The sequence below is a fragment of the Lissotriton vulgaris genome, chromosome 6 (genome assembly GCF_964263255.1).
Source record: "Lissotriton vulgaris chromosome 6, aLisVul1.2, whole genome shotgun sequence".
Taxonomy (NCBI): Eukaryota; Metazoa; Chordata; class Amphibia; order Caudata; family Salamandridae; genus Lissotriton; species Lissotriton vulgaris.
The window spans coordinates 388,846,590-388,874,256 of record NC_141694.1 but is presented as its reverse complement, the minus strand read 5'-3'; the positions used below and the strand labels follow the sequence as shown (position 1 = coordinate 388,874,256).

Here is a 27,667-nt window from a genome sequence, read left to right as displayed (position 1 = left end):
GTTGGGTTTCACTTTTGATGGTAACTACTTCATAGACTTGTGCATGCCTATGGGATGTTCTATTGCCTGTGCAGTTTTTGAGACTTTCGCGAGGTTTTTAGAATGGGCTGTGGAGCAATTCCTGACCTCAGACAAATCCCATGCAGTGGTGCACTACTTGGATGATTTTTTATTCATGGGCCCTGAGTGTTCCCAGTCATGTAGGAAGGCCCTTCTGGGCTTCCAGCACTTGGCCGGGGCGCTGGGGGTGCCATTGGCGGCGGGAAAAAACTGAAGGTCCAACTACATGTTTGACATTTTTGGGCATTGAAATCGATACCAGAGCAGGTGTGTGCAGGTTGCCAAAGGCAAAAGTGGATGCATTCAAGGCCACAATTGATAGCTGCCTAGGAGCAAAGAAGGTAACTTTACACCAGTTACAAGTTCTCTTGGGCCAACTGAACTTCGCCTTGCGGGTCATACCAATGGGCAGGGCTTTCTCCAGGAGTATAGCAAGGGCAATGTCCGGGCTGCGTGCAAAGCACCACAGATTGAGGTTATCTGCTGAGGTGAGAGAGGACTTATTGATTTGGAAGTGTTTCTTACAGGAATTCAATGGCACGGTGTTGTGGCGGTCAGCCAGCACCTCAAACGCTGACCTTGAGCTGTTCACTGATGCTGCAGGGAGTATTGGCTTCGGAGCTATTTTGGGCCTTAAGTGGTGCATGCAGCACTGGCCAGAGGAATGGATAGAACGAGGTCTGACCCGTAACATTTCCTTCCTAGAGTTGTTCCCCATAGTGGTAGTGTTGCACTTGTGGGGGGATATGCTCGCAAACAGGCGCATTGTATTTTGGTCGGACAGCATGTCAGTAGTGATGGTGATCAATAACCAGAGAGCAACCTGCACTTGGGTGCTCCGTCTGTTAAAAGAGTTAGTTTTGCAATGCCTGAGCCACAATGTCCATTTCACTGCTAGACATGTCCCCGGTGTGGAGAACACAGCGGCTGATGCGTTGTCTCGTTTTAAGTTGACAGAATTCCGGGCGCATTGGCCGCAAGCAGAGAAGACAATGACAGCCTTCCCAGCGGAGCTATGGAAATTTGGTGCCCCACTGCCTCCGAGTTGATAGCAGCATCCTTGGCCCCCAAGACTAAGTGTATGTATCAAAGGTCTTGGATTGTTATAAGACATACTTAAGGGGAGCGGGCCTAGTGGACGCCTTCGTGCCTCAGAGCGTGTTAGGTTTCATAGTACAGCAGAAAGAGAAGGGAAAATCAGTGGCATTTATGAAGAGGCAGTTGTCGGCATTGGCATTCTATGCAGGGTTACAGGGAGTCTTGGACCCAACAAAAGACCAGAGGGTAAGAAGAGCAGTGAGGGGTTGGGAGCGCTTGACACCTGGGGCAAAAGATTCCAGAAGACCCATAGATGTAGGGAAGTTGGTAAAAATCTTAGAGACGTTGCCGTTTGTTTGTTTTTCCCCATACGAGACCCAATTATTCTGAGTAGCCTACGCCTTAGCCTTTTGTGGAGCATTGCGGATCTCTGAATTACTCCCAGCATCTAAAACAGATAGGGAGGGGGGCCTAAGGTGCTCAGACATAATGGAGTCAGAAGATGTCCTGAGACTCCGAGTTCGTAGATCGAAAACGGACCCTTTAGGTAAAGGGGCTTGGTTACAATTGGGTAGAGTAGAAGGGGAGCCCTTCTGTCCAGTTAACTTGATGAGAGGGTTCATGCAAGTCAGGCCTCAAGGAGCGGATGATAGATTACTGGTTCACAAGAATGGTCTACCCCTCACCAGGTTCCAGTTTACACGGGTAGTAAAAATGACCCTTGCAAAGATCAGGGTTGATCCTACCGGCTTTACATCCCATTCATTCCGAATTGGTGCAGCGACAACAGCTGCTGGCCTAGGCCTGCCCGAACAGGCGATTAAGAGATTGGGTCGCTGGAAATCAGCATGTTATGAACGTTATGTCCGCCCGCAATTAGTTTAAGTCTGTATCATTAATTTTCCGTCCCCTTCTGCCTAGGACCATTCTCACCGTGTTTCTTAATGTTTACTATAGGGACCTCCCCTAAGAGAATCCAAATATGTTGGTGTGGCCACTCCTTCATTCACAGGGCGGGAGTGCACTTCGAAAAGACGCTCGAAAACAGGGTGCACATGATGCAAGGATGTGATCATCATTGGGTGGGCATAGGCGGGCAGCGCCTAGTGGACGTCCCGAGGGATGTAAAGGCGGCCTTGGCCAGAGGCATGCCTTATCCAGATGTATTCGTGTTTCACTGCGGTGGCAACGATATGATCCCGGCCGGAAGGAGAGGAGTGAAGGAGTTCTTGTTTTCTACTCTAGCAGCGGTCAAAAGTATCTTGCCTGAAGCTATAGTAATATGGTCCGAAGTCATCCCGAGGCTGGTATGGTCGCGGGGCGCACCCACGAAGGCAGTGAACAAATCGATAAAAAGGTTGAACCAGTCGGTGGCAGAAATCCTACAGAAATCTAGTATTAGAACTATTCGTCACAAGTTGATACAAACGTCCAGGCCGGATTTATACGCGGAGGATGGGGTGCACCTTTCAGAGGCGGGCACTGAGATATTTATAGAAACAGTTTTAGGGGCCATCTCCGAAGCTCTCGAGCGCGGGGGGGGGGAGGTCGAGTCCGCCAGTAAGCACCTCGCCCTGTGGCGGGGTTCCGGACAAGAATACCACGGGAACTTCTTGTCTAGTGACAGTTTTACCTCTGAACAGGTTTTCTAAATCATTCTGGACTCTGGGCTGGCGGGAGAGTTGGGGCTGACCTGCTGGTGGCCTTGGCTCTTCAGCCCTACCCCGGAGGCCGCTGGTTGCCCAAGTGGGGGCACATTATTGACCTGCGGCTCTGTTGACCGGAAGGGGGTTAACGTAAAGAGAGCAGGCGATCTGGGTTGTGGCCTGCTGGCGCAACCCTGAAGTCAAACCAAAGGCTCATTGGAGAATGGGCGGTAAATGGAGTGTATATTGTATATAAGGCATATTTTTCTTAAATACTGTGATGTAATAATTTTGCTAATAAATAAAGAAATGGTGGTCAATGAAGTAATTGACCTGTGAACTTAATTTTAATAAACAAGCACACTGCAGAAAATCAAGCAAGACTCCCGAGTTTGATGTTGAAGGGGGGCCTCTTTTAAAGCATGCAGTGGGGGGCGGGGGGTGGGAATGCACTTTGTATGCCATCTATTGCCTTTATCATTGTTCTTCTGTAAGTCTGCAGAGGCTTATCACTGCCTTTCCACTTTTCAGCTTGAACAATTACTTCTAAGTAAAAACCACATTTCTGCCATCCATTTCTTATGGGGCTGAGGGGACAACTGATAAATTTGCCAGACTCTTTGTTCCATACAAAATGTTATACTAATTTCCGTCTTCTACCTCTAAAGTCCAGATTAGTCTTGAATTTGACTTAAGTAAACAAGACTATCCTCCACAAGCCACATATCTCAGAACCTGCTATGTCCTGAAAAAGTCTCCCTGCTACCCACTAAAACATGCACTTTGGAAAATACTGAAATTAAAAAGACAGGATAGTATCCAAGTGTTTCTTAAATCAGTCATTGCACACATAGCCTTATAGAACAACAGATTTCCAACATGCCCAATGATTTGTTATAAATACACCGCTTAAGGATTTAACATATGTGGAAGACAAAGTATCTCTGAACAACTGATCGCATTCATGGATAATCTTAAATTCTCATGCCTTTGTTAGATGGAAGCCCTACTTAGGTGCTTGTTTCGAATCACAATACATTGAAATGTTGATTTAATTTATTTCCATCTATGAATATTTCACCTTATAGGCTTGTAAATTGTGTGACTCAAAACTACTGCCTACGTAGTCATGAGACAGGAATTGCCCTACTAAATGAACTAGGAATTTGAGCCTGCTAACAAGTATTCATTCAACGCCACTGAGAAGATTTTTCACAGCTAACTATGAAATTAATTAAGTGTCTGGAATAGGCTGTGCAACTTGTAATGGCTAAGTTAGTGCATGCCCATAGATGGGCTTCATCATTTTAATCAATTGAATTCAAATACACACAGGGACTAACTCAATTGTACTTTCTGTAAAGGTTTAGTGATGGTGTGGTGTTGGATTTATCCTATGCTGAGATTTTGATTCTTTTTTACTATTGCATATCAAGGTTTGATATCGGTATCATATACTACATTTTAAAATGTAGCATTCCACCCTTGATATAGTGTTTTAGGTTTCGCCTGGCCGAAGGCTGCCACTGCGCAGCTTTTCGGCGCAGACGAAATCTTATGTTAGAACAGAGTGGGCTTGGGATTACGCCCTCTGTTCCATTGGCTAGCTCCATAAATGGAGGCTAGCCATTGGAACAGAGATCTGTCCGTCATGGCCAGACCAGATTCGTGGGCGTTCCCGAGATTTCTTCCCTGTCATCATTGCGGCGATGGGCGCGTGCATTGTTTTTTTTTCGTCTCGCCATGTTTTCCTCATTTCCACCGTGTCTTTTGCAGGGGTGGGCTATGCACTGAGGCGCTGATCAGGTAAGCAGCATTTTTTATTGAATAATTTTGTTTTTATCCCGTTCCCGGCTCCCGCTCTCCGTGTGCCCGTTCCCGCCCCTGCCCCCCCCCCCCCCCCCTCGCGCAATATAAAACCGCAATAAAGGATGTCCTCGGTCATTGTGTGTTAATTCAATCAAAGAGCAAAAAATGTATTTGCATGGCCAAGGAAATGAGCGCAGTACATTCACAAACATGTCCGGGAGCAGGTAATAGCTCACAGGGCCAAACGTGGAGGACGGGAGCGCTAATGGCTTTTAAAAGACCTTCTCCGTGGGACACGTGGTCATCCTCCGCGTGCAACCAATTCCATTTACATTCTTCTACAGCTTGCTCGGGCTGTTTCACCTTGTGCTTTCTGCACACCAGGGGCTCGGGTTTTACGCACACATTGCTGTTGAATGGCAATAAATAAAATAAAGGAGGAACCAAAAGCCCTGGGCTTGGGAGAACTGCTTCTTACTTGGTTTCCAAAGGGGCGTTATCACTTCATGTTAAGCCCAGGGCGTAGGAGGAGGGAAATCGGCGCCCTGGCTGATGGTAGTGAATTAAGGGGGACGGGGGTAGTGCCTTTCGAGTTCACTGATCTGCACCTGGCTGAGCCCCTGGACTTGGCTCTGAACACAAGCATCACGACCTCCCACAGCTCACCTACATCACCGATAGCTACGCTGCCTCCGGCTGAAGGTGGTTGGTTGATGTGTGCCAGCAGGGGTCAAGGGTGATGGGAGGACAAGGAAGGGGGCTGAAGGGGTGTTAATTCGTCGGCTTTATGATTATGTGGGATTAAAACCACTTTAAACAAGCATTTGCACTGCAATAGGCCGGGCAGTAGCTTACTTGGGAAGCTCAGCAGCTCGGACCCTTTTCTCTTGTTTGGCTTCGGCAGCCCCCGAGGATGTCTCCATGATGCCGGGGGCGTGGTCTCCCCCTCTGTGCCCGAACCCCATGAGCCTCGGCGCCCTCCAGCACCTCCCGTGTTCCGCTCCCCCCTCCGGCGCCCCGTCCATGGTGTTTTCATTTCATTTGTTTTCTTCTCTCGCCTTTCTTCAATGTATTGCTTTCTGTTTGTCTTTATTAGTTTCCCTTGCCCCCCCCCGCTGTCCGTGTGCCCTTTAACCAGCCCCCCCTCCCGCTGTCCGTGTACCCGTTCCCGCCCCCCTCCTGCTGTCCGTGTGCCTGTTCGACTCATGTTGCCTTGTGTCCGATACAGAGAGAGCCCGTTAAGTCCCTGGTTTATGCGTGTTGAAGAGTACATTGTGCCCCTGTGTGCTTGTATGTGCTGGTGTGCGAGCATGTTGCTGTGTGTGTCCGGGGAGAGAGACCCCGTCCCTGGTTTATGCGTGCCGAACAGTCACTGTGCCCCTGTGTGCTTGCCTGTGCTGTTGAGTGCGAGCATGTTGCTGTGTGTGTTCGGGCAGAGAGAGCCCCATCCCTGGTTTGCCCGAGCCCATGTTAGTGGACGTCAAGGCTGCAGGCGCACGGCCCTGTTTCGCCTCGCACTAAGGAGCCGGTTGCCAGTCCTCAGCAAAGTGGGCTGGGGTGTTGCAGGTGGTTTTGTTTTGTATGCAGGAGTGTTTTCTTCCAAAGAGGAACCTGCTGATTATTTTCTGGGCTGCGTCCGAGGGACCTGGTAATGATTGTGCGCCTCAGCAAAGTTTCCCCTGCAGCTGCCGCTTTAGAAAAGTGCTGATGTTGCGATCCTTTGAAGGTGTGTTGCCTGTGGGTGTATTTGGACTAATCTCCCAGTCCAGCTAAGTGTCCCTCTGCATGTTGCGCTTTCTTGCCCATTCCTCTCCTTCCTCGCGCCGCATCCCTCCTGCTGACAGGGCGCTGATGGCCTACCTAATGCTCGAGTGACCTAGTTTCTAGTTTAGCCTTGTCAAAAAATTATGGATTTCTTAAACAGTTCGTGCACAGGAAGAAAAAGACTGCAAATCCCAGAATGCTTTGAGATGTAAACGTGTGCCCATGTTTCTCTTTTAAATCTTTCTCTTGGCAGTGGTTTACCTGAAAGCTCTGATGACATGCACTTGAATTCAATAAAGTGATGGTGTATGTGGGGGGCTTTTTAATTCAGGAAGGCCATGGCAGACAGGAGTTACTGGGCCAAGATTGTGACTCGGAGCTTTTACCACCAATTGAGCCCAAATGTGAGCACTGTAGTGTCTTGGTGTTATGAGCATTAGGGCCCTCGTGGTTGAGAGAGGACTTGAAACAGGAATTAATAAGCTGCTGGAGCGCACAATGACTCATAGTGCAGGCTGACTTGTCTCCAAATGCTTACATAGATTAATGCCACCCACCTTCTGTTTGGCGCCCATTTTGTCAATATCATAAAGATGACAGTAAAGCTTTTGGGGTATAGACCCTGTTGGTGGGACCTGTCCTGGTAGAGACGTGAAACGTGGGAGCGGCATTGGCACATCAAAGTCATTTATAGGAAGCATTATAGTAGCAGGACAACGATAAAAGGATGCATGCCTGTCTCTAATGATACGGCATCCGGGTTTGCTGCATTGGTATCACATATATCAACAGTTGTTTATCTGTGCAGCGCCAGAGATGCAGGGCGGTGGCTGGGCTGTGGCACTCTTCTGTGGGCATTGATGCAGCACATGTTAGCGTGTGTAGAGTAGGGCGGTGTGCGGGGCATCGGCCCGACACACAATGGATTGTGTACATTTAAGATGTATGTATGGTGCTGTCTGGGTGTGTCTGTGGCTCTGGGTGTGTGTGTGTGGCTCTGGGTGTGTGTGTGTGTGGCTCTGGGTGTGTGTGTGTGGCTCTGGGTGTGTGTGTGTGTGGCTCTGGGTGTGTGTGGCTCTGGGTGTGTGTGTGTGTGGCTCTGGGTGTGTATGTGTGGCTCTGGGTGTGTGTGTGTGTGTGGCTCTGGGTGTGTGTGTGTGTGTGGCTCTGGGTGTGTGTGTGTGGCTCTGTGTGTGTGTGGCTGGCTCTGGGTGAGTGTGTGTGTGGCTCTGGGGGTGTGTGTGTGTGGTAGTAATTGCTGTCTGCTGAGCTCGTCCGTAGGGTACAACAGGTCTCACATTTGCGAGAGATTAAGCTAAGGGCAATGTAAATGACAATGCCATTTATTTATCTGTTTTCAAAACCAACACATAAATACAAAATTTGTCATTTACAATGCCAATAGCTCTAACTTTTCCAAAGGCGAAACCATTGCATTGTAAATGCTTGTTTGTAAATGTGTTTAATTAACCAAACAACTAAAGTATCCATTCATTTACCATTCCTTGATATTGCGTTTCTGTGGTATAACAATTATGTAGGCTAATATGCTGGGTGCAGGGATTTATGATCAATTTGCAGGTGAAAGGTTGAGATCAAGCCAGAAACAACTCAACCTTTTTTATTTTTCTGAATTTCATAATGTGCACAACCGAGTTTGGCAATATTAAAAGCTTCACAAAATATTTAAGTTTGCCAGTGGTGCCCCGAGCCTCAAACCTACAAGTTAAACAGAATTATGTAGCAAGTTCAAACTGGCAGCGTTTCTCTTAAGAAGTAATTTTCTTTCCCAATCAAAAAAATGAAGAACTAACAGTTGCATCTTGTCATGGGAGCTTATCAGCCGAGGGACATATACATGTAAACATAACTAGGCCTGTTTCGAACCAAATATGAGGAAGCTCGCTAATATGTAACCTATGGGCTGGTGGAGATCACACTTAATTTGTGTTTGTAGAGTGCTAGATGAAAAGATGATGTGGTGCAGGTGATCTTACCACAAGGAATTACTGGAGGACAGGCAGGGTAGAGTCCAGACAGAAAACATCCCTGTAATTGCGACAAAATGAAGGCTATTTGTTTACTTATAAACCAAGGTTAGAGACTATGGGCCAGATGTATCAAGGCTTTTGTGACTCGCAAAGGCCGAAATTCACAGAATTTCGGCCTTTGCGACTCGCAAACGGCCGTTTTGCAATTTTTGATATGTATGAAAAAATCACAATTTAAGGAATCGCCATTATTTGCGATTCCTTATTTTGCCATAGCATTTAAGGAATCGCAAATTTTGCGATTCCTTAAATGATATGTATGACACATTTTTGGTTTGCGAATTTGTGTTAAGAAATCGCAATTTAATTTGCGATTTCTTTTAAAAATGCCCTAATTGGCATTTGTAAGGGTGGCATGTGACACTCATACATGCCCATAGGGCATGTATATGTGCCACATGCATACACATGTAGATTTGAGGGGTGCAGAAGGGTGTCTTTGAGACACCCCTGCGCCCTTGAAATAATTCTCAAATTGCGATTAGCAAATTGCAAATTTGCAATTTGAGAATTATTGCACTATCATTTCCATGGGCCTCCTGGCCCATAGGAATGCATTGAAAATTATTCTTTATTTGCGAATTCGCAAAATGCGAATTCGCAAATAAAGAATAATAAGGAATCGCAAAAAATTTGCGATTTTGTACATACATACCGCAAATTCTAAATAGCGATTCACAAAAAATCGCTATTTAGGATTCGCAAAACTGTATCTTGATACATCTGGCCCTATGTATTCTAAAATTACATGTCTGCTGAGCGGTTTCGTCTCACTAGATGAAGCTGTAATGGACGTTGCACCTACTATAGAAGTGGAGAATTCTCCGGATGACTGATTGACTGCATACAATCTCAATAAAGACACATGTGTAATCATGGTGAGAGTAGGGGCTTAATTGGTTGGTTGCCCTAAAACAATTTAGCATTTCAATCAAGAAATATAAGACTCACGAAAGACAGTATTATTCAGACGCTGTTGATCACAGTAGATTATCTGTGTTCTATTTGTGGCACTGAAAAGCATGATAGGTCATGTAACATGCAGGGGGTGCCCTGAAAAGGACTTTGGCCCCAACTGTAAATCAGATCAGTTCAGACTTTTGTCAGTAAATTAAATAAATACACCTTCAACTGTTAAGGAACAGAAAGTGAGACAGCCTTTGAGAAAGGTCTCGGCTCAAGTGGGACTGTTACGAACAAAGAAATCCCACAGTGGCCTGCATGGACTAAAGGACTTCCAATCTGCCAGGTCATCAAGTGGTTCATATACACCCCGGTCCACCACCTGTCACTGGTCCCTGGTGCGTTTAATCACATCACTTTAGCAAACCATGTAGCACTAATTTCCAAGCACTGATATTGACACAGGTGTAATTAGTTTACAAACCTCTATAAATAGCTACGGAAAGTACTACTGTGATCTTCCAACACATTGTTAACTACAACTCTCAAGAAGAAACCAAATGCCATGCAAATTGTTCACCAAAATGTTTGTGTGAAGAGAAAAAGTGTTTGCTGTACTCAAAACATCTAGGCCAATATCATTGATTTCATGATAAGAAGCAATGCCTTCTAATGCAGATTCCTCTGCCATCTTGACAAGACAACACACAATGATGTATTTCTTCTTGGTCTTACAATGTATGATTGGTGTTCTCTGGGCATTAAAATCATTAACGATTGATTTTCTATTAGGTAATTCCGAGAAATATGTCTAAGGTCGTATTACAATAAGGGAACACTTTCGCTGTTTGCACCTCGGTGCACCTTGAAACAGGTGCTCCGGGCTCAAACAGGGAAATTGAGCCCTATTATGGTGAATGCAAAATCGCGCTACCCTGGTGGCAGCGCATTCAAGTGAAATACAGAGTGGGTGCTTCAAAGCAGCTCCATGTTTTGTAGTGCAGGTTGTTTTCTGCACGCACTTTCAAGAGGAGAGAGAGAGATCACTTTGCAGGTGGGAGCAATGAGATATATGAGGGACTATTGGATGCCTGTTCTCCCTTCCGGAGGGCTGCCTTTCAGTGCACCTCTTAAAGGCTTGTTTTCCATTAGCACTCATCCATAATAAGGTCAGGCACAGAGGCAAAGTGATCCCCGCATTTGCATGGGGCCATGCCCCCATGCAAATGTGGGAACACCCTCTAATGATATAGATGAGATCTGCGTCAACGCTATCAGTATTACAGAGGGGGATGCAAAAGCTTCTGGGCCCTTTCTGTAATACCAACGTGCCCAAGGGTTGAACATAGCGGGTGCACATGCCCATTGCTCCTATGGGGCACTCTCTCTAATATGGACCCTGCCTCGGTGATCCTTGCAACCAATTTAATATTTCCCCAACTTCATTAGTCCACAATCCCCCTTTATTTGAAATGACATACACTTTACAGTGTTCAGAGAGCAGAGGAGATAAAATAATAAGAACAGAATCATCATAGTCAAGAAAACTGCAGGATCATGTAGTGTCCAGAATAGTGGGAGTAGTGTCAGGCTTGAGAAGTCGAAAACCCCAGGTCGTCAGTATGTCGAAGTCATGATGAGAATTGAAGATCAGGATGGGTATCGTAGGAAGAAATTTGTTCCGAAGGAGTGCTTTGACTTCTTTCTTGAAGGATGCAGTTGAGGGATTCTTTCCGATTTTAGGTGCCAGGGGTTCCAAATTCTTGGAGCAATCCCGACTTGCTATTGACTTGGAACTGCTATTTATTATTTTCAAGTCTTCATACATTAGGAATTACAATTTCTTAATTGCAATTCGGAAAGAATCACAATTAGGAAATAGCAATTCTTACTTTTTGTACATATTGCCCTAAGTGCCAAAAGTAATTTTCACCTTCGGCCTCACAAAAAAACCTTTGACAAGCCTAAGTATAGGTAATATTTGCCAACTTTAATTAGCCTTAATAGAGGAAATAGCCATATAGAACAAAAGTAGGACAAAAGAGATGCAAAGGCATGAAAGCACTGATCCCATTGCTTTCCTACTTTCTGTCTCCCTCAAGACAAGGGCCCCACAGCCGGTGCTTCCTAAACGATGGGTCAGAGACACTAAGAACCTAGACCACAAGGAACTCGAGGCTCGGTGCAAATCTGACCTCCCCCCTCCCCCGCATATCACAACGGTTAGTGACCTCAACGGTCACTATTCTGCTACTATGTTCAACATTCTGGATGACCTGGCCCCACTAAAACTAAAAGGAACTCTAATTAAAGATAGAAACCCCTGGTTCACTGGATTCCTCAAAATTGAGAGGAGATCCCTCCGACCAGCCGAATGAATCTGAAGACAGCACCCCTCCGCCGCTCACTTAAAACCTCTCCACTAGGCTAGAAATACATACAACAAGAACATGCTCAACTCAAAAAAAGAATTCTTCAGATCGGAACTGGGGAACGCTCAGAACAGGCCCAGCAAACTCTTAGAACTGGTCAAACACCAATCCAACAAATTGGCCAAAACATCAAAAGAAAACCCCAAGTCTCTAATTTCCTCTGAGGAATTCTCCTCGTTTTTTGCGGACAAAATTAAAACCTTAGGTAACGAACTTAGTTCCGCCCCATTTTTTCTAACCCCTCCCCCCCAACCTGCCTTCTCCACCCAAGCCGCCCCAACAGGTTTCACCCAAAAACCAAGCACACTGGACCAACTTCACACTCTACGATGAAGACTCTGTCTCCAAAATCCTATCTACCTTAAAGCCGAACAACCACTTCAACGACCCGCTCCCATTCTAAATGCCTAGCTACCGTCGCCCAATCCATTATTCCCAGCTGGACTAAGATAATTAATGCCTTCCTCCAGCAGGGATCAATTCCTGACTTCCTAAAAGTGGGCCAAGTCCTCCCCATTCTGAAAAGGCTGTCTCTAGATCCAGCCTCACTTGACAATTGCAGACCTATTTCCAACATCCCTCTCTTAGCCAGAGTACTGGAGAAATGTGTGCAACTGCAGCTTAGTCGTCACATCAACAACTTCCACATACTCGTAGACTTCCAATCTGGATTCAGGCCGGGACACAGCACTAAAATCACCATGCTCCACATCGTCGATGATGCCCTCCAAGCCCTTGACCAAGGCAAAACCTGTCTCCTAATCCTCCTAGACCTATCCTCTGCCTTCGAAACGGTCGACCATGGGAAACTTCTCGAATGTCTAAAACTTAGGATGGGACTAGATGGTACAGTCCTTGAATGGTTTAGATCCTTCCTCCAAAACCGATCTTAGAGATTCCTAATCAACGGCATCCTGTCCGCTCCCTCTTCGGTCACATTTGGAGTCCCTCAAGGCTCAACGCTGTCCTCCACCCTCTTCAACCTTTTTCAAGAACCACTTGCCGAAGTCCTCCGCACCGCAAATATCTACTACCATATATACGCTGATGACACTCAGATCTACATCAAAATCTCATCTCTCAAGGAGGTCCTCTCGCTGAATGAGGCCCTGAAGCAGATCATCCAATGGCTCACCTCCAATCAACTCAAACTCAACCCAAAGAAAACTGAATTACTTCTCATTTCCCCTCCTAAAACCAACCCCGAAACTCAGACTTGGATTAAGGCCATCACAGCCTTTAACTATCCACCGACTATTGTGAACTCGGCCAAATCGCTGGGAATAACCTTGGACTGCAACTTGAACATGCAAGACCACATCAGCTCGATGGCCAAATCTGCCAGATTCCACCTGAGCTATCTATGGAAACTGAAACCCTTCCTGGACGCTCCAGACCTAAAAATAGCAGTCCAGGCACTAGTCATTTCTAGACTGGAATATGGCTGCTCCCCGCTCTCTGGCTTACCCAAGATATCTCTAGCACCCTTAAAAGCCTGCCTCAATGCGGCCGCCAGACTACTCACCGGCACAAGGAAATTTGATCACATTTCTCCACACCTGAAAATGCTGAACTGGCTTCCTCTCGAGGCCAGAATACAGCTTAAGCTGGCATGCATCACGCACAAGGCCTTATACTCGCACTCCCCTGCATATCTGGCACAGAAACTTGTGTTATCTGGAGGAATCAGAAACTCACGGTCAGCCAGAGACCTCCTACTCCAGCCCGCACGCTTTCAGAAAAATAAAACCTATAATCGGGCGTTCGCTGGGGCTGCACCAAGAATATGAAACTCCCTCCCACCCGCCATCAGAAGAATCCCCTCTGTTGCACTTTTCAAAAAGGAGGCCAAATCCTTCCTCATGAGTAAATTCGTCAACTAAACCCTGTCCCATAACTGCAACAGAGACTATTGCCTCCTTCAGTCGAACGTTTGCCCCACCATGAAACCCGGGGCCTATCTTCAGCAATTGTAATGTTAACCATACTTTGTATCCTTCCTTCCCTCCCATGTCCTCTGATACTGTAATGCTAACTTTACCTTGTGTTCCTTGCATCCCCTTGTACTCCAGTGATGCCATGCCTTTTGTACAACTCATTGAGTATGTAAAGCGCTCTGATACCCTAACGGGTCAAGTTTGCGCTCTACAGAACACAAAAATAAATAAATAAATAAATAAATAAAAGATGATGATCAGGGACACTTGCCTGGAGTTAAAATAAAAACTATGCTGAACCAATTGCATTCACATATATACTAAATCAACAGTGATTCGGAAATTGAATCAGAAAACACTGCAGAACACAAAAAGATCTCCAAAATCAAGGTTTCAAACTCACCAAAATGTTCCTGAAAAATAATTATTTCTGTTAACTGGTAACATTACTAAGTAAGTTGACAACAACGCTCACAGTGTTAAATGCTCATATTGCATATGATGTGAGCTGTGGGTCAAATGTTTGAATCCCAGCAAGGCCAATCTTATGCTTTCATTCTTAAGAGACTGATAAACCCAGCACCAATAAACTGGCTCATAACAAAATCTGTCATTTACAGTGCTTAGTAACTGCAGAAGTGCGGTATTTAGCATTACTTACTAAACAAGTTACTATTAGTGGCAGGCCCTGTGACTTGTTGTTAGGCAAATCAATCTATAAATAGGCAGTCATTTAGAGTAAGATCAGTATGTAAATGCCAGATTGACCCTGCAAGCAGTTTACTTTGCTGTCCTCTTGGTAAGGGTGAAGGAGGTGCTCAAAATATCACTTCGTATCTGCAAAACTGTAATACCATTTGCAGGCCACAGTCTCTAAATGTATTGTTGTATTACATCTGGAGATTTTATAAAGCTCTCAGTCATAATTTATGAGCAAATGAGGTAACACATTTTTAACAAGTCCCACTAGTTGGGAATTTGGCCGACGGCAACACTTACTTTCCTTAGCAAAAAATGATATGTTTCCTCAACTCCTAGTGTGTTCATTTGCATAAATATTGAAACAAATTGTGTTACTCAATAGATGTTTTTCCATGAACACTAGCTCTCTTCAGTGAAACACCCTGATACATAATGTATTAATCAAGCACACAATATACATTTCACACATTTTGCATTGTTCTTCATCTTCACTAAACAGTTCCACAAGAAATGGGCAAAGTACGGGTGGAGATTAACTCTGCCTGACACACTTTTCCTACTTTTTCCTATTCATCAACACTCCCAGAAGGACGTCCGGTAAGTTGTACCAGGCTCAGGTTTCCAGGTGGACCTTTGGGAGTGCCAGGTAACGTTTATAGCAGGATCTATGCGGAGTGTTCTCCAAAGCAGAAAAGTCCACACAGGTGATCAGCTGTGCAAACATGCCATTCCATTCCAAAAAACTTTACTTCGGTCAATACAAACCATAACAAGTACAAAATACAAGAATGACAAAGAGAATACATAGCAAAGACCAATGCATAAAAGTAGAATGGAAACAAAACTTGATTATAAACAACATCAAGATTCATCATAAGAACAATACTTAATAGGTTTAAAAGCTTCTTCTCAACAACCAGCATTTACCCCACATCATGTTAGTTTAGTCTAGTTTGAATGCATCAATAATATTGGTTTTTGAAATGAGAAGAAGGTTAAAAAAAACAGTTTAGAAGAAGTTAAAAAGTAAAAAATGATTAGAATATGACATGGTTGGGACTGTGGATGTTTTATGCTTGCAGTGATGAGTTTAACAACACCCTTTCGATAATGCTACATGGAGTTCAAAAAACAGGAGATGGCGAAAACAATGGGTGGGTGGGTATCCATTCTCAATATTCTAAATGGCTCTTCGCACTGCCTGCACCCCAGGTTTCTGTAAAGTGGTAGTAGCCATTGACGTCTGGCTGTTTTATAGCCAGGGCAAAAGAAAAAGACAAGAATAGCAGGGCGGGCTTATAGCCATTTGTTAGTGAAGGCGTGAAGCGGCAATGTCCCTATTCTAAACTGGATACATAATTTCCTTGCCAGGACAGGTTGAATGTCGTCCAGAAGGGGCTCGAGCTGATACTCAGTTTTAATGTTTAAAAAATAAGCTGTTAAATTACCAAGTTGGATGTTTCTCTCAATGTCAGCTAATTTGAGGGATCTATATGCTCCTACTACTTATGACATGAAGTTGCCAAGCACGCTATCTCTGGGTTGCTCCATAGGTTTGGGAGACCTATCGTATAACATGCATCCCTTATATGTGAGAGCCATGGCAGTTTACCCATACCCGGGAGATCCAAAATCTCCATTAGTTCTGACTGGTAGACTGCTAGTTCTGGGGTCACCCACAGTCTACGCCAGAAGGTCAAAGGTCTAGGACCAGTCTCCTCTGTAATAGGTCTGATTCCTAAGTCCATGCTTAGGGGGATAAGAGGGGTACTTAGAGGAAGGCCCAACAACTGTCTCATAAAATCATTCTCTGTTTTAGTCAGAGCGCCAGGGGGACAGTGGCCCCATAGTTCCGCCCAAAACATTGCAGCACTCCTGGTTTATACTTTATATATCTCAACCACCGGGCCTGCCGGTTCATAGGAGGAATTCATATAGGTTTTTTTTTAAAAAACAACCGTCTATGCTAATTTGAGGCTTGCTTTGGCTATTTGTTGACCCCAATGAAAGGTTTCCGGCAGTTTGAAGCCAAGATAGTCAAAAAAGGTCACCCTCTCTAGCAAGGTACCATTTAAAGAGGGGTTTGGGCGGGAAGTATTGAATGGGTTAAAGACCATACATTTGGTTTTTAGTGTATTAATCTCCAGCCCCCTGTTTTTGCAGAATGTTACAAAACTATCAAGAACCCTCTGGATGCGCATAGGCGACTTCGGCAACAGGAGAGTGTCGTCCGCAAACAGCATTGCTGGCACCTTTCTATGTACCTGCTTGGAGGCTTTGTTGTCCGCTACCTCATTAAATTGGGCAATTAGAGAGTTGATGAAAAGACAAAACAGGATAGGGGCAAGCACACACCCCTGCCTTACTCCTCTGTTAACTGGGAAGTGAGGTGTTAATTCCCCATATTTCCCGTACCTTACTTAGGCAAAGTTGCTTTCATGTAGTGTTGTGATCAATAACAGGAGATGGAGGGGATTCCCTGTTGTTTAAGAACCTCCCACAATTTTGCTCTGGGGACCAAATCAAAGGCCATTTTCAGGTCGACGAATATCAAATAGATGCTGTCACCATCTATGTGATATTCGTCGATCTGAAAACATGCACTTTCTTTTTCTTGCGGGGAATATATTTCCCCTGTAGAGAATCACCTTCCTCTATACCCCTAGCAAATCAGGATGATGATGTATTCCTCATCCCAAACTGGAAAGGGAATCATGTCAGCCCTTGCCGGGAGGTTAAGGAAGAACCCTTTCAGGGGCAAGGAGACGGAGAGGAGTTTAGGGATGCCCACAAACAGAAAGGTTTGTGGGTGTTTCCAAAGCTCCAAGGTAAACCACCCTCAAGCCCACTTTCCATCCCTTCAGTGGCATTTAGGGCTGCGGAAATCTCCACGCTTAAGTTAGTAACATTTTATCACTAACATGAACATGCCAGGCTTTAATACCTTTGTAAACTTCTGTTTAAGTGCAATATGTTACGGTGATTTTGAACTAATATTACCTGTCAACATATGATGAACAGGAGCTGCGATGTTAACATCTTGAAGGTGCTCAAGTGTCTCTGTGTGGAAGAGCCGCAACGCCGACCCAGATGTGAAGGCAATCCAGATGCCAACTCCAACAACAGCCATATGAGAAATCACCATGCCTTCTTCATGATGGGCATCAAACTGGCGCTGTAAGGACCCAGAATAAAAAAACAAGCATAAACATTACAAATAAAGAACACTTGAAACAAATTGTGTCAAAATATGAATACCACAGCACTATGGACTATGGTATTACAGAAGGGGCTGCAGATGCTTGTGCGGCACCTTCTGTAATATCAATAGTGCTGGCACACAAAGCCCCAGCGCTATCTCCAAGGGGGCGTTAACTCATTTTCATGGGGACATGCTTTGCCTCCGTACCTGGGCCATATTACGGTTGTAGGTGCAGAGGCGATATACCCTTAAGAAGCACACTGGCAGCGCACTACCTAAAAAGTGGTGCACTGTCAGTGCATCTCCTGAGAGCAGCCATCTGCGGGGGGTAAAGGGGGTCCCATGGAACTTTCATACCTCCCCTTGCAGGCAGGTGCAGTCACTGACTGCACCCACCTGCAAGGGGATCTCTATTTCCCTTTAAAAGTGCAGGCGGGTTGCTGGCTACACAGTGAAAAACACATGTGAATGCACTGCCCCCAGGGCAACACATGTTTGTGGCTGTCCTGCGGACAGCGCATGCACCACTTTGCTTCATTGCAGCGGGCACACCTTTTTAAAGGTGCGCCAGGCGCAATGAAGGAAAGTGTGCCACATGCGTAATGCGGCCCCATGTCTGTAAATACATGTGAACTGGATTCAGAAAACCTTTTTTTAAATTAGGTGATGCCCTGAACGTTTCAACTTTCACACACATTTCTACTGCAACAAACACGTTTTTGCCTCTCAGATAAGGCTTAATGTGTCTTATTCCAGCAATATGTGGGTGATAAACGGTTGTATCTAAAGATGAACTCAACTCAACTGATTACCATTTTATAATCTTACTACGGCAATATTCATAAATAACTAAAGAAAAGGCACCTGAAACTTACACCCAGAATTTCTCCTCATCACAAATAATTAAAGTAGGTCTACTAAACAAACGTGGGTAAAAAAAACAAGAAGATTCAGATATTATTCCTTAAGCAAACACCTCAGCTAAATCGCTTTGTTGGACATGGGGTTTCTGGTTGGCAAAGGTATGCACCTAAGCCAAGCAAAACCCAGTCAGGGCAGGTCAGTAACACACCAAAGATAACATGCGCTCATCCTCTCGTAGCTTGGCACAGAGCAGGAAGGCTTATAATCAGAGGCAATGTGTAAAGTATTTGTGCAATACACACACACTCTTGTCACTGACAGCTGTCAGCTGTCAGTGACAAGAGCTAGGCCCCAGGCCATTCTGGGCTCTCTGATTCCTGTTACTTCTCAGGGTGAAGAGCATTAGACTCAGGTGCCTTGCACCCTGTTTCCACTTCCCCTCCCACCAGTTCAGGGGTGGTATCCTGACACTGATTCTTGAATCCAGGGCTGTACCCTTAGGTTGAACATGTGCCTGTCAAGCCAGGACTTCCAGGGGAGTACCCCTACCCCCCACTCTCAAGGGAAACACACCCTGGATGGGTTGTACAAAAGTCTGGACTGTGCAGGACCCTCGCCCTATGTCTCTGTGAAAGTGCATGGAGACTCCACCCCAGGCCAGAAGGGGCCTCAATTTGGTCAGTCCAGGGGTGTCCTGATTGCAGACCTGGCAATGCCTGACTGTTTCCACCACCTGCGCCTCCGTCTGGGCTTATGTACCCTCCACTGTGGAGTGATAGCCCCAGAAACCAGAACTGGTAGGACCCTTGTGGCAGCTGCCCCCCAAGTTCTCCTGACACTGCAGGACTCCCATCATTGGATGGTCTCCTAGTGCAGACCAGGTGCCCCTGTTCATGCCCACTCTGAGAGCAATCCAAGCACTGAGGCTAGAAATAGGGCACCTGGGCCTTTTCCCATGCAAACCCCTTTTCCAACACTTGGAAAGTACATGGAACCCTTTTTTCCCGCTACTGCACTGGGACCTGTCTGGATTACTAGTACCGCCTGCTCACTTTGTTGAGGAGACCTGAGCCACCGTTCTTGGGAGCACTTCCCAAAGCCATCCCATATATCCAGGTACTCACCCAGAAGTCTGCCTCTGTTGCACGTTCACTGGGGTCAGTGAACTTACAATCCAACAGGTTTTGGCATAGCTCTGGGAAACAGTGAATGAACATATACGCTCTGGCAATCAAACTGTACATCCCCCTCCTCTGTATTCACCATACTAACCTTCGCCCAACCATCCAGTGCCCTGACAAAGTGACCAATAGAATCCTCCCAGGACTGGTGAGACAGTGTCCAACTGCCCCAAAATCTCAACCTGCACTCTTCTGGGGTGAAGCCATATCTCTTGGCAAGGGGCTCCTTCATGGTGGGATACCTCAGACTGTCTCTCCCATCTAGGGCCAGTTGAGCATCCCTCCCATCACCAGGTATATGACTTCACAGAACATCTCGCCAATCCTGTGCGCTAATAGAGTAACCGCATATTCCTAAAACCACCTGTGCATGTCACCCCCTTCCCTGAAGTCAGGCACCAAATCTTGCTTTGCTTTTATTTATAGTTCCTTTAGACTCAGTTCATGAGCTCACAAGAACTTCCTTTCTTATGTGGCTCTCTCATCTTCAGCGGCCTCCATGGTAATTTTCTCTCTGGCTAAGGCCCTTTCAGTCTCAACTATCCTTTCCCCAGCCATGGCGTTGTCAGTCTCATCCCTTCTCTCCTCTGCACCCAGTTGGGCCAGCCACAGCTGCTGGTCCCTCTCTGCCGGTCTGTCATTGAACTCTTCAGGGGACATGATGTGTGAGGCGACACTGTTTCCAGCAGGGAACCCTCTTTGTGAGCTCCCCTGTCTCCTCTGGTGCTTCTGCAAACTCATTTTTATTCTCCTCTGCTCCCTTCTTAGTCAACTGCCCTCTTGGGTTTCTGGTTTGGGATCCTTCTGGAGTTTCCAAGGGTTTGCATCCTTAAGACTTTCAGAGGAGTACTCCCCCCCTGTGGATCTCCTTTCCAGTACCCGTCCTTGCAGAAATCCTTTAGCTCCTTCATAGTGTCATGTGCCCGAGTTCGGCCTGGTAGGAAATAGTACCATTTTACATTTACACAGTTCTTTCCTAAAGTTGCCTTCACTTTGTCACATCAACTTTTGACACACATTGTCATTCATGGCACTTGGGTTAGTTGGAAACAGTAACCTTGTTGACAGAGAACTTTGTGAAAACAGTATCACACTGCCATGGCATTGTGTACAAGATCACCATGTGAGTTATACAAATGTGTTTGTTACTAAGTCCATATGGCGACACAGCTATCTGTGGAAAAAACAATGGCAGCCTGATCACAATCTCGGTCCAAGGCAAGGATGCCTTTTTCTATTTAGAACGTTTTGTTTCCCGAAGTATAATCAGAGGAGACACATCTACTGACTTCAAGGGGTCCATACATGCAGAAGCTTTTGCACACCAGCTGACTGACTTCTTCGTAGGGGGTGTCTTGTTTGTGACCAAGACAGGGTCCTATACTCTTAACCGCCAGGTAAAGGAGTTAGATCATCCAGGAGGGGCTTTCTTGGCAGACCATACATTTACATCTTAGACACTTAGAGTAGGGTTTGCATCATAGGAGGACGCTAGAAGGTTATAATACTGTATATGAATGCATATATAAATTGTCTAAACAAGATGGTGGAACTCTTCATTTTATTCACTGTCTTGTCTTGTCACTCATAACTTTTGTCTGGTTCTGTCTATTGAATATTGAAGCACATATTTTCTATACTTGTATCACTTTGGTTCAATAAATATTGTAATACGTCCCTTCATGTAGTCTTTGTATATTTCTCTGAGCAATAGTCAGCACGAGTGTCAGAGTGAAAGGCTGGTCTATCACCACAGTTCTTGAAGGAACAGGGTTGTCCTGTTCAGTAGTTGCCAGAATTGTTTGCTCTCTGTCTAGGATTAGGGGGTATTTATTGTGGGACTTTGAGCTAGCTGGTCAAAGGGACAACATAACCTGCAGGAGTGCATGAATCAGGCACCATCCTAAGTTTATGTCATCCACAAATACGCAGTTCCTATGGATTAATGGAGACTACATGACATGGCTTTGCCAACATTGTTCGGATTCTTATTTTGTATAGATCAACTGAGAAGTTCAATTGTGCTTCCTCAGAGATACCTCGACATCTTTTAAACCAGGGACATCTGTGATGGTAGGGAAAATCCTCTGCAGCTGAGTGGATATAATCTCTGTATTGTCTGTTGATAAATTCAAGCTTGAAAGGCTCTCATTCCCACTGTGTAAGGCCAAATTCTGTAATCTATGTTCTACATACTAGGGCCCAAAATATTTCTGAAAACTTCAGACATGCAGTCACTCCAAAAATACTACAACATGGCCTCACACTAGATGGTGGGGATGTTACCTTCATGGTAGAGGCACATGAGGCTTATAGAACAGAGGTATTAGTCTGGTCTGTCAGGTCTGGTGGCTCAGTGGACTAATGCGTCCACCGCAGGGGCCTGTGTTTGACCTCATGGTCATAGGTTCAAAACCTAGCAGGTCCACTCAGCCTTTCTTCGATCTGAGGTCGATAAAATGAGTACCATTGAGTTGGGGAACAATAAACATTTGTTATTCAGGACCAAGATGCCTATGGGTGAACGTGCTCTTTACACATACACATGTTGGGTTAGGTATTTTACTCCCGAGTTACATTGCTTACTGAAGATGATGCTACACAGGTATTTCCCAAATATGAAGTAGACAAATTACCAATGAATACACTCCATATGAGGAGATAGAAGTCCCTCAAACTTACCAAGCACATTCTAATTGGTTTAAAGGCTCTCTCCCCCATAGGATACAAAACATGAGACTGGGCCCACTCAGCAATGAGGGGCAACATGGCCGGTCCTAGCTGGTTACACAACTACTTGACCCCATGCCAGCTGCGGGTATTATACAACAATTTAGTAATAATCTACAGATGCCACACACAGGTATTGATACAAACTTTAACTCTTACACCTGCATGGACTGTTCAAGTGGTAGCACTACAGTTAGCTACATCAGGCATTAGCCCACAAACATTGAATGCAGTAATGGGAAAAGCTCCCACCAAAAGGAAAGAAATTCCATTTTGGATTGCACAACAAACAAACCAGCTTGAAGCAGTATTTCCCCATTCGGGCCCGCAGAAATAACACAGGATACTAACAATTTACTTGCCAATTGGGTCACTCTCTAGTAGAGGACTGTGCCACTTGGAGCACGATCTTTGCTGGTGTATATACCAGAACACATGGTACCCCATCTTTGGCGGTTCTACCTGAAGTAGTAAAACAGGCCCAGAATGAGCATGGGGCAGCACTTGCCTTGGACTTAGGGATGAAACTGATGGGCAATTTTGCCGCAGTATCCGCCATAATGTTGAGTAACATTAATGGGGCAGTAGCAGTGTTAGCTATACCCCAATGCCTAAGAGATTTGCTTCCTGCACAGCAGGAGTGTAAATTACCTAAAAGTATCAAAGAAACCTATGCTACGCTGGATAGAGATAATTTGGGAACCAGACCAGGAAAACCGCAGTTAAAGAGTAATTCTGAAAAAGATAACTCTAAGCAAGGACCCAACTCTTTGACAAAGAAGAAGTGAGATAACATGAAGAACAAGGACAAAATGAAATCACAAGGTGGGTCTCCTACAAAGGAATTTATTGAAAAAACTTTAAAACTTACGTAACCGTCTCACTGAGCGAATGCGCATGCGTTCTCAGTGAGAAGCAAGGGCTCTCAAAAATGCACCCAAAGGTGGATTGCCTACAGTGCGCGGGCGCGTGCACATCGCACACCATTTGCCTCTCTCCGCACTCATGCTGGTTTGATTCCAGCCGGCATCAGACTTCAAACACTTCAAAGGAATGCGCTCCCCCACCCCCCATCGTATGTGCCTGGCTGCTCAGAACTTCTCACTGCAGTGTGTGGTACATCGACGCGTGAATCTTCTGGCATTTGTTAAAACCTAGTCTCTTGTTACTTTCACTATTTTATAATCTGTGCTTTTCATTCTCCCGCTAATCCTTTCCCTTCCCTCTTCCCTGTGCCCCGTCTTTCCGTTCCTCTTGTGCCCTCTGACATTCGCCTCCTTCACCACCTTCCTTCTCTCTGTCATTCTCCACTTCTGTATCTATTTGGAGCAGGACAAACGGAGATCTCACTAGCCCTCAGTACTCTATCAGAGGATTGCACACGAGAAGGGCTCGAGCATTTCCACTGATCATGTCAACTGAAAACCTTCTGGCTTTTGGTGTAACTTATTCAATCTATGAAAATAAATTGATACCGTTTACATTAGTTGTGTGAAACAGTGCTGAGACAGGCAAAGTTATGTTTCTATGAGTGTTTCTCTGCATGTTTGTGTGCAAATAATTGAAATAGTTCTGTATTGCCTGGCTGCTCAGCTACACACACTCCATACAATACTATTCAGTGCCACATATTTATATGCTACATAATTACACTGCACTCAAAGCAACATACACTCGTAATACCACTCAATGCCACATAATTACATGCCACATAATTACACTGCACTCAATGCAACATACACTCCAAATACCACTCAGTGCCACATAATTACACACCACATAATTACACTGCACTCAATGCAGCATACACTCCAAATACCCCTGAGTGCCACACAATTACATGCCACATAATTACACTGCACTCAATGCAACATACACTCCAAATACCACTCAGTGCCACATAATTACACTCTAATGAATGCAACACACACTCCACACAATACCACTCAGTGCCACATAATTACATGCTACATAATTACACTGCACTCAATGCAACATACACTCCAAACAATACCACTCAGTGCCACATAATTACACGCCACACAATTACATTCTACTAAATACAACATGCACTCCACACAATACCACTCAGTGCCACATAATTACACGCACCATACTTACATTCTACTCAATGCAACATAAATACACTCCACATAGTACCACACAGCGCCACATAATTATATGCTACATAATTACACTGAACTCAATGTAACATACACTACAAATAATACCAATCAGTGCCACATAATTACACGCCACACTATTTTACTCTACTGAATACAACATAACCTCCCCATAATACTACTCAGTGCCACATAATTATATGCAAGATAATTACACTGCACTCAATGCAACATACACTCCAAATACCACTCAGTGCCAGATAATTACACACCACTTAATTACACTCTACTGAATGCAACACACACTCCACAAAATACCACTCAGTGCCACATAATTATATGCTACAGAATTACAGTGCACTCAATGCAACATACACTCCAAACAATACCACTCAGTGCCATATAATTATATGCAACATATTTACACTGCACTCAATGCAACATACACTCCAAACACCACTCAGTGCCACATAATTACACTCTACTGAATACAACATACACTCCACATAATACCACTCAGTGCCATATAATTACACACCTCATACTACACTCTACTCAATGCAACATAAATACACTTGACATATTACCACACAGTGCCACATACTTATATGCTACATAACTACACTGCACTCAATGCAACAGACACTCCAAGTACCACTCAGTACCACATATTACACACCACATAATTACACTCTAATGAATGCAACATACACTCCACACAATACCACTCAGTGCCACATAATTATGTTACATAATTACACTGCACTCAATGCAACATACACTCCAAATACCACTCAGTGCCCCATAATTACACTCTACTGAATGCAACATACACTCCACACAATACCACTCACTGCCACATAATTATATGCAACACAATTACACTGCACTAAATGCAAAATGCACTCCACACCATGACACAATTTCACTAAGCATAATTTCACAGAACACCACAGTTCCAGGCCACACAATTCAACTCCACACATTTCCAATACACACCGTATAATTACACACCAAACAACATATTTCAACTCCAAAACTCCACAATGCACAACGTACCTCCAATCCACACCACATATTATGACCATCTGAACACCAAACATCAATCACCACCACGATTTTGCATCAGCGCACCACCTAAGGATCACGTCAGTCTGCCCTTAGAATCTGGCATCTGTTGAGTCTCCCCTAGTGTCTGTCCGCTGCTTATGTTCTAATTAAATTACTGTTTTCATACATCTACTCCCCCGTTATTTATGTCCCGCTCCCCCATAACAAAAAAATTATAACAAACAAGCATGAGAACAGGCAGGAAGTAGTTGCCAGCAGTGCAAGCACAAAAAGAGTAGACAATTTTTGTGTTAAAATCTTTTTTTAATCAGGTTTTTCAGTTGCATATAATGTTGCCTTTGTTTGTATAAAGGTAACAAAAATGCTTAACACATTTCATTCTAAGTTTTCAACATAATGCACAGCATCCCCAATGCTCTGCAACATAGCCTAAAGATGTGGCTAAACACATAAGGTCCCAAAGGCGAGACCTATTGGCTATGCCACACACACACTACCACACACACACACAACCACACACACACAACCACAAGAACACACACAAGCACACACACACACAACCACACACACACCCAACCACACACACACAACCACACACACCCCACAACCACACACACAACCACAACACAACACACACAACCAAAACCACACACACAAAACCACACGCACACAACCTCACACACACACAACCACACCATCAGTGCACACTTACACCAGACACAGACACCATCAGTCATCAGTCCACGCTTTCACCGGGCACAAACACCACCAGACATCAGTGCACGCTTTCACCGGGCACAAACACCACCAGCCGTCTGTGCATGCTTCCACCAGGCACACACCACCAGACGTCAGTGCACGCTTTCACCAGGCACATACACACCACCAGCCGTGAGTGCACGCTTTCACCAGGCACACACACACCACCAGTGCACACTTTCACCAGGCACACACACACACCCGTAGCCGTCAGTGCACGCTTTCACCAGGCACACACACCACCAGCCATCAGTGCACACTTCCACCAGGCTCACAAATCACCAGCCAGCAGTGTACACTTCCACCAGGCCCACACACCACCAGCCATCAGTGCACAATTTCTACATGCAAACACACCACCAGCCATCAGTGCACACATCAATTGTTAACGCATCTACAATTTACTATTGTAACAATCACAGTATGGCGCACTTTACTCATATTCATCTAAAGCGCAGCATGTCACCATTGCTACAAAAACAAATACACATTTTTTTGGTCTACAATTTATAGACTTTTGTTGCAATTGGTGTTGCAATATTTAGCAATGCTAATAGCTCAAACTTAATTAATGCGCGACCTATTGCATTGCAAATGCTTGTTGAGATGCAAGTCGTCAAGTGAGGGCAAGAGCATGGCGACCCATCTTTTAGAAAAATGTGCATTGCTGTTCCCTCCGACGCTAAAAAGATTATGATCCATATTAGGATTTTTGAATTTTGACACAACATATATTCCAGAATACCCAAATGGGTAAAACCATTCTGCAATCTTATTCATCCAGACTTTTCAAAGACATATTGGACACAAGAGCACACAGAAATTTTACATTCTGTCCAAGAGGACATGATAGCTTCCAACATTTGCACACACATGTAAATAAAGCAAACTTGATGATCCATGTAATTGCGGGTATATCAGGGTACATTGAAGGTAGTACAGTACCAATTGCATACAAAATTGCATCTGTAAACCAATGCAGAAATGCGTTTTACACCTATTAAAAAAATCATGACAACAGTTCAGACTGCTGTAGTGAAAGAGTGTGCCCTGGCTCAAGGAAAACAAATTATTGTTGTGACCCTGGTACCGACCTTACAGACGATTACCAGAGCAAGCATTCTTAATGTTAAAGCTCTATATCCAAGATGGATACAATGGGCAAATACCCTCATTACAACAGATGCCGGCTATAGATTTTACCCTACGCTACAAACAAAAGCATTTCTCCAGTACGAGCAGAAATATCCTCGACCTAATGAAATCATGCCTCTAGATCGCTATGCCTACATCATTTACACTAATGGTTCTGCTCAGCCTGCCTTAGAGACCAAACATCAATATTCAGCTGCATGCACAGGTATAAGATGTTGTATGCATGATGGAACTTGAAAA

The 27,667-nt window shown here is 44.8% G+C and overlaps 1 protein-coding gene across 3 annotated transcripts in view; it reads right to left on the bottom strand.

The window, feature by feature from the left end:
• ARHGEF10 (Rho guanine nucleotide exchange factor 10) overlaps positions 1-27,667 on the bottom strand; it is an 888,980-nt gene that overhangs the window by 167,636 nt on the left and 693,677 nt on the right. For all 3 annotated transcript variants that reach the window (XM_086926411.1, XM_086926413.1, XM_086926412.1), the window contains one exon: positions 17,343-17,517. In XM_086926411.1, coding sequence (XP_086782537.1) covers positions 17,343-17,517 — 175 coding nt within the window. The remainder of the gene's footprint in view (positions 1-17,342; positions 17,518-27,667) is intronic.